This window comes from Dama dama, chromosome 14 (assembly GCF_033118175.1).
Source record: "Dama dama isolate Ldn47 chromosome 14, ASM3311817v1, whole genome shotgun sequence".
Taxonomy (NCBI): Eukaryota; Metazoa; Chordata; class Mammalia; order Artiodactyla; family Cervidae; genus Dama; species Dama dama.
Window position 1 is genome coordinate 27,304,922 of NC_083694.1, and position 17,686 is coordinate 27,322,607.

Consider the following 17,686-nt stretch of genomic DNA (forward strand, 5'->3'; position numbering starts at 1 on the left):
TGGAGGACAGGAGAGGAAGGAGGCTCGCTGAGCAGCTGGGCTCCCAGACCTGTAGGTTAAGTGAACTCCCCACCCATCTCCCATCATCTCCATTTCTTCCTGTACATTGTAATGCACACATCTGTCCAGAAGGGGGCACCCTCCCCTGACTGCTCTCTACTTCAGGAGACTCTGTAGGCTGCAGTCTTGATTTCACTCCAGCACGTGTTCTCTAAAGCATGACTAAACTTGGGCATTTTCACCCATTGAAATAAAACAGGGCTGCTGTCAACAGCAAATTGTCTCAGTAAGATACTGCCTGTCCATGATTTGCAGAAACTATTTTTAAAATAACCCAAATACATGTTGCCACATTGCAAACCACAGAAATTAGCATTGCATGCCCAGTCACTACCCCTCAAACTGCTTTATTCATCATTCACGAGTTTGGAAGGTTCGGGACTGGAAGGTGGAGTTGGAAATAGCCCCAGATGTTAGGTAGCACAGGGGCTCTGTTATGGATTGAATGTTTGTGTGTTCCCACCCCCCACACCCCCTCTCACAGCACCCCCACCCCACCCCATTTATATGCTGAAGCCCTAACCCCCAATGTGACTGTATTTGGAAATGGGGCCTGTGAGGACCTGATAAAGGTTATGTGAGGTCATAATGGTGGGGACCTCATCAGATAGGGTTGGTGCCTTTAGAAGATGAGAAAGAGACACAAGAGCTGACTCCTCCCCACCCGCTGCTCGGGTGAGGACACAGAGAGAAGGCAGCTGTCTGCAAGCCAGGAAGAGAGCTCACCCCAGAAACCAGTCCCTGCCAGACCTTCATCCAGGACTTCCAGAACTTGGATAAACTCCTGTTGTTGAAGCTGCCCAGTGTATGGCTTTGGGTTATGTTTTGAGACAGGCACCTACGCAGGGAAGCCCTTCCCTTTCTTATGTTATCATTGTTGTTGGTATTATTTCAAGCTAGTTATTTTCTCATTAGAAAAAGATAACCTCAAGCCCTCACCTTTTGCTAAAGTGTGAAAGCCCTCTTCTCACTCAGCACTTTCCACTCCCTCCCTGATTTCTTGGCTGAATATATCATCTCAGGCCTCCGTGTGTCACGCTGAAGCCAGGAGCGGGCCAAAGCCATCACAGTAAAGAGAAAAAAATGACACATGAGCGGTGTCCTGGTGTTTTCAAAAGTTAGGATGCATTTTCTGTTTTTCTGCGGAAAGACCCGCTGTGAGCCAGCACATGCCCTTGGCCCTGCACAGGCTGCTGGGGTGGGGTGGGCCGAGCAGTGATGTCATGGTGCTGCATAGGCTGCACTTCCCTGAAGGGTCACTTCGAGTCTAGAACAAACAGTGCTTCATCAGACAGCTCCTGATCCAGGGTCCCCCCGCCAACCCCTCAAGGCTGGCTGGAGACCAGGTGCAGCCTCTTGGTCTTGGGGGCTCTGCAGCTCAGCACCCACCCTCTAGGAGAAGCAATGCTTGGGATGAACATCCCCAGGGCCTGGTCAGGTTTATAGTCACCGAAACCAGGACTCACGGCTTGACAACAAGCCATCCCAGCAATCCTGTGATGCAGCCAGTGTGGGGACAAACGTGGCTGCTTGGGAGGCTCAGTCATGTAGGGTCATGGAAAGATCTAGAGCTTTAGTTCAAAGGCTGATTCAACTGCATGACCTTAGGTAAGTTATCCACCCTCTCTGTGCCTCTTGTGTACAAAATGGGGTTAACAAAGCCCATTTTGTGAAGTTTTTATAAGTTTTTATGTAGCCTTAAGTCACCTGATATGGCGCCTGACAGGTAGCAATTTTTCACCACAAGCGTTGGAGGACATTTTGGTGAAGGGCCAGATAGTAAATATTTTAGGTTTTGCAGCTGTTCAGTCTCTGGCAACTACTCAACTCTGCTGTTTGGTACGAAAGCAGCCATATGCAGTACATGAAGAAATGGGCATGGCTGTTTCCCATAAAGCTCTGCTTAGAGACAGATGGGCTGCAGTTCTAAGATGACGCCTGTTTAGAAGGTCGCCTGGTTAGAGGAGAGGATGGAGGGGGTACAGAGGCTGGGCAAGTCTCCCATGCAGAGACGTCCTTGCAGTGAGGGGAGGGGTGGGATACATGTCCATGATGTATTGTTGGGAAGGGCAATTACAATGCAAGAGTTCTTAAGCCAGGGCCCACATACTATCTGAGAATTTTTCAAGGGGCTTTGTGGAGTGTAGAAGTCCCTGCATTCATATATAAATTTGTCTGTGCGTTTGCTTATGGACATTTTTCTGAGAAGAGGGTCCATAGCTCCCTCTAGATCAGGAGTCCCTAACCTCTGGGCCATAGACCCTTACCTCCTGTTAGATCAGTGGCGGCATTAGATTAAAGTGCACAATAAAGCAGCGCACTTGAATCATCCTGAAACACCACCCCCGAAGTCCAACCGCACCCCAAGTCCCTGGAAAAATTGTCTTCCACAAAAACTGGTCCCTGGTGCCAAAAACATTAAGAGTCCACTGCTCTAGATTATCTCAGGCATCCATGATCCTCAAAAGGTGAAAAGCCACTGTGTTAAGCCACAGGAGTCCCCTGATTTCAGTGGCATTCTTGGGGAGACCCCAGGGCCATGTCAGATGTGGGAAGAGAGGTCCCTTGGCTAAGCAGGCCACATCTGCTTAGGGGGCAGGTAGAGGGTTCCCTGTACCTTCTGCCCACACCCACCAAGGACTTCCCCTAACCGCTGGGCCTCATACTATCTCAAGGAGGTGTCCTGCTGGCCCCTGGGGCAGAGACAGCCTCCATGTTGTCCAGACAGCTGAAAACTCTCCAGCCGGTCCTCTGTAGACTCTCAGAGAGCTCTGTTCTTTTCAACCTCTCTCGCCTCCCCAGACCTGGAACACCTGCAGGGCGGTTTGACATGTCCAGCTTCCTGCCCAGCTGGGTGTGGGGGTAAGTCCCTCAGTCAGGGAAATGCAAGAGAAAGAAGAGAGAACTATCAGATGGGAGCTGCCCTGCTGGTGTCTATGGAAAAAAAGCTCCTCACCATACTTAGTTCCCACAGCACCCCAGAAACTGGAGCAACCCAGCAAAGTCCTGTGTTGCCCCCCCACAGTCCAAGAGCCACAACGTCCCCCGCCTCCCACTCCTACCCAGCGCTGACCCAGCACGGGCACCTGTGCTCAGGTTGTTGAAGGAGCTGGAATGTCACTCCAGAGATGCACACGGATAACCAGTGGGAATGTCCATTCCTCCCTGCCCCCTAGGACCGACCCCTGACCCTAGTGTGAAGGCCTCTGTAAGCTTCCCTCCTGTTCAGTTGCCCTCATTCCTGCCTTGATTACCCCACCCCCACCTTTGCCCTCAGGGACTACTCTTCCCAATGAAGTGTTAGCACATCAGCCTTTACCTTGGCGTCTGTGTTTCAGGGAAGCCAGCCAAGGCAGCTGGTATCACAAGTGGTTCTGGGAAGTGGCAGGGTGACTGACCTTCCAGTTCCCCACCACACAGGTCCCCGACAGCTGGTCCCCCTTAGGAAGCAGAACCTCAGGGTGGGGTGGTGATATCAGCTTGCCCACCAGGCCATGTCTGTGCCCAGGGCTCTCCCGCTTTGTTCCGGTGGAGTGGAGTGCGGGTGGAAGGTGAGCAGGGGCAGGCCCCTGTGACTGGCCGAGGTACATGAGCTGACTTAGTTCTGGAAGGATCCGCATTTACCCACTGCGCCAAGGTCAAACCCTTCTGAGGCACTGGAGTGACCCCCGCCACCCCCCTGCCGCCTCATCCTGTCTCCACCTACGAAGTGTGTGACCTGTAGGCAGCAGGGTCCCTGAGCTCCACTGGTTCACGTGCTAACTCTCCTTCCCCAGGGCAGGCAGGGTTTGACCGGCCACCTTGGCCACTGAAGTTTGTCTGAAGCAGGCAGAAAGACCCAAGATCCCATTAACTGAGTCAGAGGATGGCTATTCCCCATCCAGGGGCACATGTACCCTGTGGTACCCATGCTCGTCTAAGAGTGTCCCCACGGCCTGGGGTCTGGTCCTTTCTCTGTGGCCCAAGCCTCTAGGGGACATGCAGGGTCCACTCCAAGTCAGCAGGATGAGGAGTGCAGAAGCTGAGAAGGCCTGGATGCTCCTGGTCCCCTGACTGCAGAGCTGGAGAGGAGCCCCGGTCGAGTGGGTGGCCCAGGTCCCAGGCAGAGGGTAGAGATAGCACCTCTGGTGGGTTGTAGCAATGTCTCCATCAGTCTATGCAGGAGACACAGGAGGCTGAGTAGGGAGACCAGGTGGACACAAAAGGCCAGGGTTTCACGGCCACAGGAGCTGCATATGGGTTGGGAGTGATCGCAAAGCCTGGTGGGGGGAGGGGTGATGACGGTGAGGAGAGGGAGTAACACTCATCCGTCCCAGAAAGTGCTTGTTGAGGGCCTTCGTTGTTCTTTAGTCTCTCAGTCGTGTCCAACTCTTTGCAACCCCATGGACTAGAGCCAGCCAGGCTCCTCTCTGTCCATGGGACTTCCCAGGCAAGAACACTGGAGTATTCTCCATGAGTGCCTCTACCGGGCAATTATTGGCAACGGCAAAATCTAGAGAAAGACACTGAGAACGGATGGCTGAAAGAGGCACAGACAAGAAGGCAGGAGAGGGTGGAGGCCAGGTAATCCATGCCAGTTGGGAGCAGCTCTTCTCCTGCCCAAGGAGGGGCATCTGTGTGCCCGACAGCCATGGTTACTGGGGGTGCTCAGGGACCCCATCAACATTGCCCGAGCACCTGCCCTGTGTCTGGCCCTGCAAAACGTCATTAACAGGTCAAGTCTCCACTCTCGGAATGGAGGAGACAGACCCCAAGTCCTGTAGACGGTCTGGAGCACTGCGCAGCGTGCGGAAGATGAGTGTGGCTGGGGTACGCTTGCTTTAGCCAGGGGTTCAGAGACTTTTCCGAGGAGTTAACATGGGAGTCAAGAGCTAAAGGGTGGCATCGCTGCTGAGGTTCCCCGGGGAGCAAAGCCTGAGGAGGAGGTGTGTTTTCTGCTTCTTCGTCAGAATGAAGCCCCACTGGATCCTCCAACTTACAAAGATGCCCTTGCCCCCGCCCGCAGACACCCCTCAAGGACGTGGGGAGGGAAGGACAGCACACACAGCACCCAGCACCATGGTCTCCAGGGCCTTTATTCAGGAAGGTACAGAGCGTGTGAAGTCTGTGTGACAGGCACGGTGCGGGGGTCTGTAACAGCTCACTTTTCTCCAAAGGTGTGGCTAAGAGAGGGGTGCAGAGGGAAGGAGAACACCCGGGGGAGTCGTCTTCTCCAGAAAAAGGCACTGGCAGGGGGTGAGCACCTCGCCTCTTCCCAAGCAAGGGCCTGGGTTATATACACACGGGGGTTGACCAGACGCAGAGAAACTCAAAGCTAAATACAGCTAACGGTGGAAAGAGTCCATAGGGAGTGGGGAGGGGAGGGGGACGGTGGCCACGGCTACACCCGGGCTCTTTCCACTGGGTGGGAAAAGGCGCTCAGAAAGAAGGCAGAGCTTTAAGGAGAAGTAGCATCCAGCCTCTCAGACTTAGTGTTTTGTGCAATTGAAAAACCCACAAAATAAATATAACTTAAAAACCTCTTACATGACACTAAAAGCACATTTGGGACAAGCAGTTGAGAACCCCCCTCCACTGCTGAGCAGTGCTGAGCCCCAGGAGCCCCGGGGCCCCACAGGGCCACCCACTCACTTGCGTGCAGGTGTGCACACCTCATCCCTCCCTCCTGACACCTGCAGGGCCAGGACCCAGGGGGTCCCGGCCTGGACCGGGCTGGCTGGGGGAGGTTTCCAGACTGCCTGAATCCCATTCCAGGATCCATCCATCCCACTTGGACAACGGAAGAGTGGGGGACAGCGGGGAGAATGGAGTGCGAGAGAGGAGGTGTGCAGGACAACTAGCATGGGAAATACAAAACCCTCAAACCCCTAAGTAATAGAATAACCCCACAGAGATACCACTTTCTACCATTCACATATATGCTTGTAACCCAAAGCAAAGAATTGCCAAGAGGAGGCCCTCTGGGGCACCTTTAATGAACAAATCAGTTGTATATTAGCACGTTGTTTGCAAACAACTGGTGTCTGCTTAAAGTGCTCGGAAAGTTTGTTCTCTTCAATTGGCTAAGCTGGTCCCCTGTAATTTTTGTTCATGGCATTATTTTGCTTTAGCAAACTTTTTTTCTTAGATAGAATGAGGGTAACTCGGCCAGCCCCTAGTGGCGCTTTACATCTGAATTCATGACGTCCCAGGCCCCCCCCCACCCCAGACAGTTGCAGCACAGACCCCCGGGGTGCCTTCTGACCCAGCTGACCACAGCTCCCAGACCCCAAGCTGACTTTGGCGCTTCTGCCTTCTAGGGTCACGTGGTGTCACGAGCTCTCCAGTGCTCAGCCAGGCGGGGGTGTGACCTTTAGCAAGTCAGCCCACACTGGAGCTCACTGCTGTTTTGAACAAGAGCCAGGAAGTTGAAAAGTGATTTCCTTTTTTAAAATCTGTACTTACACATCCTCGTGTGTCCCACCCTCCACCCCCACCAACTGTCACTCACCCAGGATGAAAAGGGAAATGTAAGTCATGCGGGCAAGTTGACAGTTCCCCCAGAGACCCTGGGGTGGCAGGGGGCAGCCCAGGAAGCCCTCCCTGTGGACTGGTCCTCCAGGCACACACACCTGGGGACACATCCACTCCACATGTCCCCGGAGCATCTCCCTGCAGAGCAATGGGCCCAACCTCCTGCAGCATAGGTGAGCACCTGGGGCACAGCACCAAATGGCCACAGAGCTGGAGTTTTGTTCTTTAAAAGTCATGTGAGATCTACATCCTTCTCAATAATACACACCTACTTGCTTTACAACTAAAATAAGGCTTACAGCCCTAACCCTAACCCTATGAATCTTCAAGCAACCTAGAAACCCCAGGAAGAGATGCCTGGCACCTTCCACATATTCCGGAAGTTGCCCCCACCACATTTGGGAAATGGGTCTAAGCCCTCCAGGCTACTAAGAGTATTTCAGGGGGAAAATGATGCCAGTGAGCCAATGTCCTGCTTCCTCCTTGCTCAGCACTGGCCCGAGGCTCTGCCCCCTAACTGCTGGGCAGTCTGGGTTTCATGAGAGACCCAGGTGTGCATCAGGGGGACCAGCTGGCACTAGGAAGTGGGGAGGTGAGAGGACAGGAGAGGAGTGTCCTCTGCAGGTTCTTTCTCCCCTTGACGCTGCCTGGGCCCTGGCCCGCTGCCATCCAGCCCTCAGGACCTCTCAAAGTGAGGGGGGAAGTGGGAGACACAGGTGGGAGGCACAGATGGAAGGCCCCGGGGGTCAGGGGACATCTCTGAAAGCTCAGGTTTGCAGAGTGTCCCCCTGAATTCATGCCAAGACCACAGAAGGAAGAACAAAGCTCCTGCCTGCGCCCTCCCGGGAAGGTCAATGTCAGAGAGCACAGTCAAGTGGGATCTGGGACCTTTGGATCCTGGGTCTATCCCAGTGCTGGGGCGTTTCAATACCCAATGGGAGGGGTCCCTGCTTTGGCAGACCTACAAAGGCCACCAGGGCATCTCTGGGAGTCCCTCGGCTGATAAACAGAGCATCTTTTATTCATGGCCGACATTCTGTTCCCAGTAGTTTTGTGCCCCAAATACCAGAAAGCCTGGCAGCAGGTCGCCACGTCCAGAGAAACAGTGGACCCATCCCCAAAAGGGTAAGGCAGAAGCGGGCTACACCTAACAGTGCCATCACAGGCACCAGCCACCAGGGGGCAGCAGGCCCCCACAGGTAACGGGGCCCAGAGGCTGGGGGGGGCTCTTCTGCTAGGGTCCCCTCTGGAGCCAGGAACCCCATGGCTGCCTGAGCCTCCCTCCAGCTCTAGACCCTACTGGCCTCCCAGCAGGCAGCCAAGCCTGGGTTTGGGCATTTCTCTGCTAGTAGGAGACCCTACTGACAAAGAAAGTGGAAACCCCAGCTCCAAGCCCTTCAATAAGGAAGTAACTAGAAAATCTCATCTCTTCTACAAAGTGTCTTGTAGTGCCGATCGATCAGGAGGGTCAGTGCTGGGGCTTCCACCCAGCGGGGGAGTGAAGGGAAAATTCAGAAGGAGAAGGAAAGCAAGGGGGCAAAGAGGCCAGGGCGGTGGTGAGGCGGGGCGGAGGGTGACCTCAGGCGAGCGGGGCACTGGGGCACATTTCCGTCAGGATGTCGATGAGGTTGTTCAGGCCCGAGAGGTAACCGTCCTCCCGGTTCCCTTCCTGCCACGGGACGTCGTGCTGCAGGGTCTGGCCCTCGGGCAGGGGCGTGGTTTTCCCAAAGTCGATCATCCACACCTTGGCCTGTTCCTTCTTGTCGTGGATGAAGAGGAGGGAGCTGCCGATGACCTGGAGGGGAGCAGGGAGATGAGACCGGGAAGGGCCAGGCCCCGCCCTGACCTCCCCCTGCTGCAGACCAGGCTTGGGAAAGCCAGAGACCTCAGTGTGAAGTGGGCAGAGCTACACTCAGGTGAGGCCCAGAGCCCACGGCTCCATTCCCCCATTCTCTCCTGGGCAGCAGAGCCCAGGAGGGTGGCCATGCCCAGGGCAGAGTACACGGGATCCAGAACACGACCACCCAGTGTGAACAGAGCCAGGAAGGAATGTCCAGGGTGGCAGGCCCTGTGCGTGTGTGTGCATGTTCGCACGTGGGCCTGGGCTCCCCAGCAAGTCAGGGTCTTATGAGCCCCTCTGGGTACTGCTGTCAACCCCCAAATCCTCTCTCTCTCAGGCTCCTTGCGTGCTGCCCTCTGCCCGCAGAGGAAGGCAGGAGCCCTGCTCTGGAGTGGTACCCTGAGACCTGCCTGCCCTTCCTGAAGATCTCGGGGTGGTGGTGGAGGGCTACTTAGCTACTCCAGAGGCTCAGGGGGCCTCAGGTGTGGGAGACACAAGTCTGCCACAGCCACTCAGAACGGAGGAGCCCCCGTGGCCGGGAGGGAGAGGGAGGAGAGGGCGATGGGACCACAGCTCACAGTCCTCGTGGCCGTCCCGGGGACCCTGGCAGATGGCTGCAGTGTGGTTCCTGCATGGAGTGAGGGGCCTGACCCGGCTGCAGTCAGCCTAAAGACGGCCCCCGGGCTTCGGGAGCAGGTCTGCTGGCACGGGGGGCAGGCCCACAACTCAGGCAGGTGTGCCCCGAGGTCATGGCCCACCACACAGAGCACAGGTCTCCGCCCCTGGGGACAAACGCCTGACACCTACCTCGTGGCACTTGAAGAAGGGAGAGATTTCCAGGGTGGCCCGGATGTCCTTCAGCCGGTCCCGGTAGGCAATCTGGGAACAGAAAGATGCCCAGATTTTTAAATATATCGGGGTGGGGCGGGGGGTGTGGTGGCTAGGTGTCATTTAGTCCGTTAAGAGTCGCTGACGTCAGCATGAGAGGGTCCTCACACTCTGATTATTTCAACCTCCTCATCTAGAAATGAAGAAACTGAGGCGCCATGAGGGCAGGGCAGCTGGGGCCCTGATCCCACGCTCCCTCTACTCCACACTGCCTCGTGACAGGAGGTGCCGGGGTGGAGGGGAGTCAGCTCCAGACGCCCCTCGCACAGGGGTTAAGTCTATTCTGGAATGCCAGCAGTGTGGAGGCAGCACCCAGAGAGCCCGGTTGCCATGGTGCGAACTTCCTGACACAAACTTAAGTGCCCTGAACTTTTGAAAAGAACAGCATAAAAGAGCCAAAGCCACAAATCCCTCTTCCAGTGGCTTCTCCGCAGAGCTGTGCTGGCCCTGGGGTGTCCACCCTCCTGGGGGGCTGCAAGAAAGAAAGCCCATTGCACACAAGCACTTAGGGTCCCCTCGACGCCCATGTGGAGCAGCGCCAGCCTGGGGCTCAGTGCCAGCAATAAACCCCTCTTGTCCAGGCGCAGGCACCGTGCACTCTGTAGCAGCTCTGCTGAGCTAGGGCACCTGTCCCACGCCTGAAGCCTCAGCTCTTACCACAGGCCAAAGTCTCTCGGCTGGAAAAGGCGAGAGGGAGACTCCCCAGTACCAGCTGGTGCCGAGTCTCCTTGGAGAAGGGCTGTCTGGGTCCAGCCCTCTAGTTCAGCAGTCCTGGGGAGCCCGTGCAGGAGAGGGCACCTCTCAAGCGGGATCCAGGGCCCACCTCCCTGGTGTAGTCAAGTCCTTGACAGTCACAGGGTGCCCTGTAATTGGGGTGTGGGGGCTCAACATGCCCTATCTCACATGATCCCAGTGCTCAGAGCATCTGTCCAGCCTGCCTACAGCAAATGAAGTCATCTGTCACGAACTTCTGCCACCCACACCTCCAGGCGCAGAGAGCCCGTCAGTTCTTGCAGGGGAGGGCAATGTGACACCTCAGCCCCAACCCCCGCACACTTCCGTCACTCCGTCTCAGCCTGGTGGAGGGCTGGCCAGGCCTAGAAGTGCAGGGACCAGCAGGCTGCCGGCCCACTGGCTGTGAGCCCCAGCTCCCCCGCTTTCCTAGCTGCGTGCCCTTGACCACTCAGTCTCCTCATCTGTAAAATGGGGACAAGGATGCCGAGCCGCTGCAGGCGGCTACTGTGAGGGTGTGGTGAGCACTTGGCGTAATACTTGGCAGACAGTGGGCAGGGGGCAGGGGGGAGGCTAGAGGAACACAGCGTTGGAAAGGACTGCTCTGAAGGGGATGGAGACGTTTTGGGGAGCTGAATTTCTGGCAAAGGGAAAAAACGAGCACATGTTCACCCGCCGACAGGCTGACAACCACATCACCTCCCTCTCCACCTTCCAAGCAGAAGTTTGAGGCCAGGGTTTTCTGCATGGGTACCACGGGTCAGTGTTGGGCTGGGCAAGAACCCCCAGAGAGGGCCGTGCCCCCCTTTGCGGGGGGCACCTGACTCACCAGGATGTTTGGGTTTCCTTTAGTGAATTCTCTGAAGGCCTCAATCACCTGCTCCCTCGTTTTGGTCTTCTTGAAGTCCCGGTTCACAGAGCCATCTTCTTTCTGAGGAGAACGACACCCACCCGGGAGGCAGGTCAGCAGACAGCCCACAGGTGGGCACTGCACTCATTCCCCCACCCCGTGCTTCAGAGCCAGGAGCCCCAAACTGACCCCCAGGCAGTGAGGTGCCCGCGTGCAGCACCAGGAGGCAGGCGCCGGACTGACCGGGCACGGGGTGGTTAATCGGACGCACAGCAGAGGGCGCCTGGCCTGGGCCCTGGCTGAGGAGAAGGAGCGGATGGCACCCGCGTCTCAGGCAGAGGAAGAGCATTAGGAAGGCCTGGAGGCCTGAGGGGCGCCTGGGCCAAGGTGGGGGAGCAAGGCCATGACAGCTGCCCGTCCTGAGGATCCCGAGTGTGAGCAGCGGGGTTCTGAAGGAGCTGCACGGGCCTCCGCTACCCCTAGAGGCCCGGATCCTGGAACCGGGGTGCCAGAAGGTCCCTGCTGCCCAGGGACGCCCTTGCTCACCACAGGAGAGAGGCGCCCCTTGCCCCACGTTCAGATTCCCTTTGTAATTACAGGTATCTGACTTAGGTTCCCTGAGAGCTGAGGTTTAACAGCCCACCCGGCTCCCAGCCCCGCCCAGCACACAAAATGGGTCCATTTTCTGAGCCCGGTGCTAAGTCTGTTCCAGGCAGACCAGGCAACACGTGGGGCTTATTTAGCACCTCCATAAGGAAATCTGTTCTTTAAGATCAAAGCGTGATCTCTGATGGCTCTCCTAGGAGCCCCCAGACGTGGGTCTGTGCACCCCGGGAGCTGAGCTTAAGGCACTGTGGCTCCCTCTGCAAGAACGGGCAGGACCCTGGGCAGCGTGAGAGAGCTGTGGGCTGGGCCTTCCCCACCCCACAGAGGGTCTCTGCGGGGGCCCTCTCCTGGACTAAGGGAGGGGAGAGGCTGGTGGAGAGCTGGTGAAGGCAGCTGGCTTCTCTCAGAGCCCGAGAAGACGGGCTGTGGGCTGCTCCCAAACAGCTGGACAACAGAGACCAGAAGATCCAGCTTGAGATAGAGAGAGGTGAAGGGGAAAGCAGACTGCCTCAGACAGATTCAGAAAGGAAAAGGAGTGCTGAGAGGGAGAGGATGTGCATATAACAACACTGGACGCAGAACACAGCAAAAGCTGCTTTCAGAAGACAGGGGAGGGGCAAGCGGCTTTCTCAGCTCGTAAAGCAGCTGTCCCGGGGGCCACTGCCCAGCAGAAACTTCCACCCAATGCCATCTGCAAGGAAGCTGCCCTGGTTTCACTTGCTCGGGATTCATGCCCTACTCTGGGCAAGGGCTGGCCAACATGAGCCAAGAATGGACAGAGCAGAGATACCCAAGAACGCTCAGGGACTGTCCTCCACTGAGAGGGATGGCTGCCTGAGACCGAGGCGCCAGCACCTCACACCATGCTGCTTGAGGCGAAACGCACGTCTGAGCTGACCGCCAGATCCAACAGTAAGGGCAGTGTCTAGGAGCCGGGGTCTGGGGAAAGCATTCTCAGGCCCTACTCAGATGAGTGAAGGGGAAAGAAAGGAGAATGAGGTGGCTCGGAAGTTGGGGGGTGGCCTCGGTGCAGGCTCCCCAGAGGTGTTTGGTGACTCGGATGGAGCAGTGCCTAGTCCTGCCCACCTGGGCAGACGACTCGGATGTCAAAGCAGCTAGCAGGCTCCCTCCCTTGCCGGCATCTCACTCTAAGTCCTCCTTTTGGGACCCTGGGCAGAATGAGCCAGCTGTCAGCCCTGGCATCCAGGCAGGGGCCTCCTGGGTGGGTACTCAGTGCTGGGCATGGTCTAGACTGAAGGCAGGGTCATTGGCAGAGAGCTTACTGCTGGGCAGGGCTAGAAGCTACCCCTGCTCCAAGGCCCCAGCCCCCTCCATGGCCATCCTACCCGGACTCAGATCAAGGAGTAGGCCAATCTCCCCAAACGTCTGCCCCTGGGGCTGGCTGCCCATGCCCTGGTCTATACTGGGAGGAATCTTACAGCCTCTGAAGGACCCCTGGGGTGAATGTTGGTGGAATCCAAGGACCCAGTCCTTTCCCATCCAGGAGCTGGGCGGCTCAGGCAGCTTCAGGCCCCACCTGGCCGTCCTCACCTTGATGCCCTCGATCCTGAACCCGAGGGTGGCCGTGGAGCTGATGGTTTCCCTCCACTGCATGTACCGCGGCTTGGTCACGGCCCGCTGGGCTTTCTCCTCCTCGGTCGGGGCCTCTGGGTCCACCTCAATCATCTTCTGGTACATGTCCTTCCGGAGGCTGGGCTTCTTCCGGGCCTTGGTGAGCTCTTCCTCCAGGTAGGTCCTGCGAGGGAAGGGAGGCCTCATGAGGGCCACTGGCTGGACCGAGGCCCACTGGCGCCTTGCCCGAGGGCTGCAGTCAGCTTGGCCAAGCCAGGCTCACCCAGGGCGGGCACACGTTGGGTTGGGCTGGGCCTGGCTCTTTACAGAGACCAGGGCAGCCTTGCCTAATGGGGGCAACTTTATTCTGAGACCACTGGGAAGGCCTGACAAAGCCCAAGGAGCTCTTCCTTCTCGGGGAAGCTCACAGGACCAGCAGGGGAGGAGGAGCCAGGGCAGCTTGGGAGCTCGTCCTGCTGGGGGGAGGATGGGGAGGGGGCTGAGGGCAGGTCCATTCAGGGCCCAGCCTCCCCGCCCCCCATGGCTGCCTGGGACGCTCCCAAGAAGCGAGGGCTTCGGAAGCCAGCACCTGTGTGGGTCTGGGAGCATGTTCTGTCCCTCTACCCTGCCCATCTCCCTGGTGCTCCTGAGGGCTCTCTCTGAAGAGAGAACACCTTCTTGAGTAAAAAGGCCAGGCCAGAAGGCGGTCTCTGAAGGAGCCACAGTGCTGGAGGGAGAAGCATGATGGAGGGGAGGAGAGGGGAGCCTCGGGGCTCCTTTTGCTACAGAAGAGACATGCTGGGCTCTTCCTGCCTCTCGGATACCAGGCCTCGAGAAGATGCAGTCAAACAAACTGTTTGCCGCCGCGCCCTCTGCACAGGTGTTGGGGGCAGGGCGGCGTGGGGGGGGGGGCGGAGCCTGCAGGCCCAACTGGCAGGGGTTCCCTAGAAATCAGCGGACGTTACAGAAGCAGGGACAGTACAGACTCTGAGCAGCCTGGCACTGAATTCCTGGCCCCAGGCTGCCTCCCTGACCCCCAGGGCCAATGGGGTGAGTCACCCCCCTGCTGTACACCCCAGGGCCAACGGGGTGAGTCAACTCCCCTGCTGCATATCAGACGCCCACCCTCCTCCCTGCTACTATTTCAAACTCCCCATCACCCCCGACAATGAGTTCAGCAGCTGTCTGTGACCCTTCCTGATACAGAAATCTGCAGCGTCAGTTAAGTAGACGGAAGTTTTCTCCCCGGGCCGGTGTGGGTGGGCATTGCCCACACAGTGGCCTGTGACAACCGGCCTGGCTTCCACCTGCCATCTGTCCCCAGGGGCTTTGCTCCACTGACACCCACCACACCTCCAACCGGCCAGTGTGGGACTCAGAACACACTAGTCAAATCTACATCTATTAAAAAGTTTCCAGAACCACTGGACCAACTCTTAACAAGAAAAAAGCAAATCTTTGGGTGTGAACTTGGGCCTGGTCATTTAGGACCTTCCAGGGAGTGATGAGGGCTTCCTAGGTAGCTCCGCTGGTAAAGAACCCGCCTGCAATGCAGGAGAGCCCGGTTCGATTCTTGGGTCAGGAAGTTCCTCTGGAGAAGGGATGGGCTACCCACTCTAGTATTCTTGGGCTTCCCAGGTGGCTCAGACGGTAAAGAAGTCACTGCAATGTGGGAGACCTGGGTTTGATCCCTGGGGTGGGAAGATCCCCTGGAGGAGAGCATGGCAATCCACTCCAGAATTCTTGCCTGGAGAATCCCATGCACGGAGGAGCCTGGCGGGCTACAGTCCATGGGGTCGCAGAAAGTCGGACACGACTGAGCGACTAAGCGCAGCACAGCACAGGGAATGATGACCAGAAGGAGGCGGTCTGCCTTGGTTGTGTTGTCTATACACACACACACATACATGCACACACCACTATATGTACGCCCGTGTACACAAACACCACCGTGTGCAGAGCCAGGTCAGTGATGATGACAGCTTCAGGGCAGAGGCTGTGGGCAGGCGGCTTCTGCGTGGACTTGCGTCATGCTGGCCCGTGTGCGTATTTGTGTGTGTGGTGTGGAAGTGGCTGCCATCCCAATGCTCCTGAGTGCACTGCAGAGGCCTGCAGGGCGGGTGGGTGGATGCACTTCTGCAAAGGTTTCTCAGTAGCTCCTTAAACAGGAAGCAAGCCTCAATGTCAAATCCCTCTCCACATGGGGCTTTCTCCAAAAAGGGGCCCGCGTAGCTCAGTTTGGGCAGAGTTGCTCACCTTTCAGGGAGGAAAGGGGCTGGGCAGATGCCTACAAGGGTCACGAGCTGGATGGTGGGGTCAGGGGTCCACTGGGAGGTGTCCTGACACTTGCCCAGCCCACCTCGTCCACCCCTGTGGGAACGTCACGCCTCCATATCATGTGGAGGAGGAGCAGAGGCCCAGGGGCAAAGTCACAAGATGAAACAGAGGGAGGGCGCCTCTTAGGAAGGCAGCTGGTTCATGGGGAGCCAACAGGTGACACACCAAAGCCACCCATGCTCACCACCCTCCCCAACCTGCTTCCACAAGGGCAGAGGTGCTAAGGCAGCTCGGTCTCTGCCTGCCAGCCCCTGGCCCGAACGTCAGGAAGACACTCCTGATTCTCTAGACACAGAGTTACAGGTTAAATCGAAGAAAACTCCCTAGAGCAAAGCGGGCTGATGTCCTTGTGGAACCGGGGTCCCAAGAATGCCCCTCGTTAGGACACCACAGGTGCCTCCATCACCCTCTCCTCAGGCCCCACTGTGGCTGAGGCTCAGTCTGCTGACCAGCCCTTCCACCACAGTGACGAGTCTGTGACGAATCTCAACCCCTCCTGCTTGGGATGCAGGGTCTGTGGTGGCCCCGGCTCCGGTCTCCTCCCTCTGACAACCACAGAGCCCCTGGGAAGGGCCAAGCTGCAGCCCAGGCTAGACTGGCAGTCAGAGGCCGGCTGCAGAGGTGGGCGGTGTGTCTGTCTGGCTTCGTGGCCCTGGTGAGTCCCTTAAGCCACTGGTGGCCGAGGCCTCCTGCCCCAGACTGGCCTGAGGCCCATCTGCCAGGACGGCTGGAAGAAGTCCCCAACACTCGGAGCACAGAAGGGCCCTCCACGCTCAGGACCCAGGAGACAGGGAAGGTGGGGCTGGAGGGGGACTGGTTTGGGGGAGACTTATCCCTTTCCCTCCACTCAGGCCCTCACTTGCCCACACTTTCAGTCTCCAAGCTCTGCCCAGGACTGAGCTAACTGTGTCTCAGCCCTGCTGGGGGCTCCCGAGAGCCCTGGGTACAATGGGACAGAGGCTCCAGGTGGCAGGGGGAAGGGGCAGCCTTGGTGAGAGGGGAGGCTCCTGTCCCCCCAGCCTGCCAGGGAACAAGACGGGCACACCGGCAGCCTTTCGGAACTGACTGGCCAGGCATTCTTCCCACGGGGTGTACTTTTTTTGGCCGTAGTCTGACTGTACAGCGGGTGGGATGGAAGAGCAGTGGCCAAGTGGTGGCTGGAGGGACGTTCTGTCTCCTCCCTGGTGGGCTGGAGATGGTGAGACCCCTGGATGGAGGGAGGAGAAGGCTGGGGACAGTGCCAGAGCAAAGACTGGGACCTATACTTACCCACCCCTTCGTCCCTGCCCTCGGGGCAATGCCAAGGGGACACAGCGGGCCAGCTTGCAGGGTCTGATTTTATGACACAACTCCCAGGAGGAATGAAGAGGGAAAGAAAACTGACCAGCCTGCCTGCTTCTCTCCTGTACGGACACACACACGCACGCATGCACACACTCTCACACACACTCCTCTTTCTCAATCTCCTCTTTTAAGAAATAAAACTGCTTAAACCATCCAAAGCAAACACAGGCTCCAGCTGTGAGCTCTGCGGCTGGGAGCCTGGTCTCCCCAGCGGGCAGCGGGTGGGATGGAGGAGCCGGCGTCTGGCCGCCTCCTCTCGGCACCTGCAGCGGGGCGGCTCTCCGAGGCCTGCGGGGACTTCCCCACCCGCTGCCCTGCTGGGGAGAAGGAGTTACCCTGTGACTCCTGAGGTGAGATGGTCAGAGTCTGAGAGATGAGAAAACCCGACCAGCAAAGCGGGGACGGCGGCCGGGTCTCAGGCCCTCTGGGCTCTGCTCACCACCCTGTCTCCTCCAGCCCACTCCTCCTGTCTCCTTCCCTCCTGGGTCCTGTCTGGGCAGAGTCTGGGGTGGGGTGGGGGGCCCCAATTCCACACACAGGCTGCCCACATACACATCTGGCCATGTGTCCTGCCCCTGACCCGGGAACACGCAGCTGCCAGACTGGGGCCACCACCAGCCCCAGTCCAGAAGGCAGCAAGCTGGTGCCTGCTGTCGGGGGGCGGGGCGGGAGAATGGGATAAGAAGAGCCTCCCTCCCGTCGCCCCTCTTGTAGCCCGTGTAACAGGAAGCCGCCCCCCTGCTCGCCCCAGCAATCCCGCCTGACCAAACAGGCAGCCCTCTCCGTGGGGAGGCTCCGCACTCCTCCAGGTCCCCTCGGCCCCTGGCTCCCTGGAGAAGGAAAGGGGTCGTCCTGGGCAGAGCCAGCCTCCCTGTCCCCTCCGCACATATGCAAAATGACCGGGGTTGGGGTCCACCCAGACCCCTGGCCCCTCCTCGCACACG

General features: G+C 57.9%; 1 protein-coding gene across 1 annotated transcript in view; it reads right to left on the reverse strand.

Moving 5' to 3' along the window:
• Positions 1-5,117: 5,117 nt before the first annotated feature.
• The window catches only part of ITPKB (inositol-trisphosphate 3-kinase B), a 104,149-nt gene continuing 91,580 nt past the window's right edge, over positions 5,118-17,686 (reverse strand). The window contains exons 5-8 of the mRNA XM_061160170.1: positions 13,041-13,245; positions 10,863-10,964; positions 9,221-9,292; positions 5,118-8,368 (exon numbers count right to left, since the gene is read on the reverse strand). Of these exons, the coding sequence (XP_061016153.1) occupies positions 8,153-8,368; positions 9,221-9,292; positions 10,863-10,964; positions 13,041-13,245 (595 nt within the window). The 3' untranslated portion in view covers positions 5,118-8,152. The remainder of the gene's footprint in view (positions 8,369-9,220; positions 9,293-10,862; positions 10,965-13,040; positions 13,246-17,686) is intronic.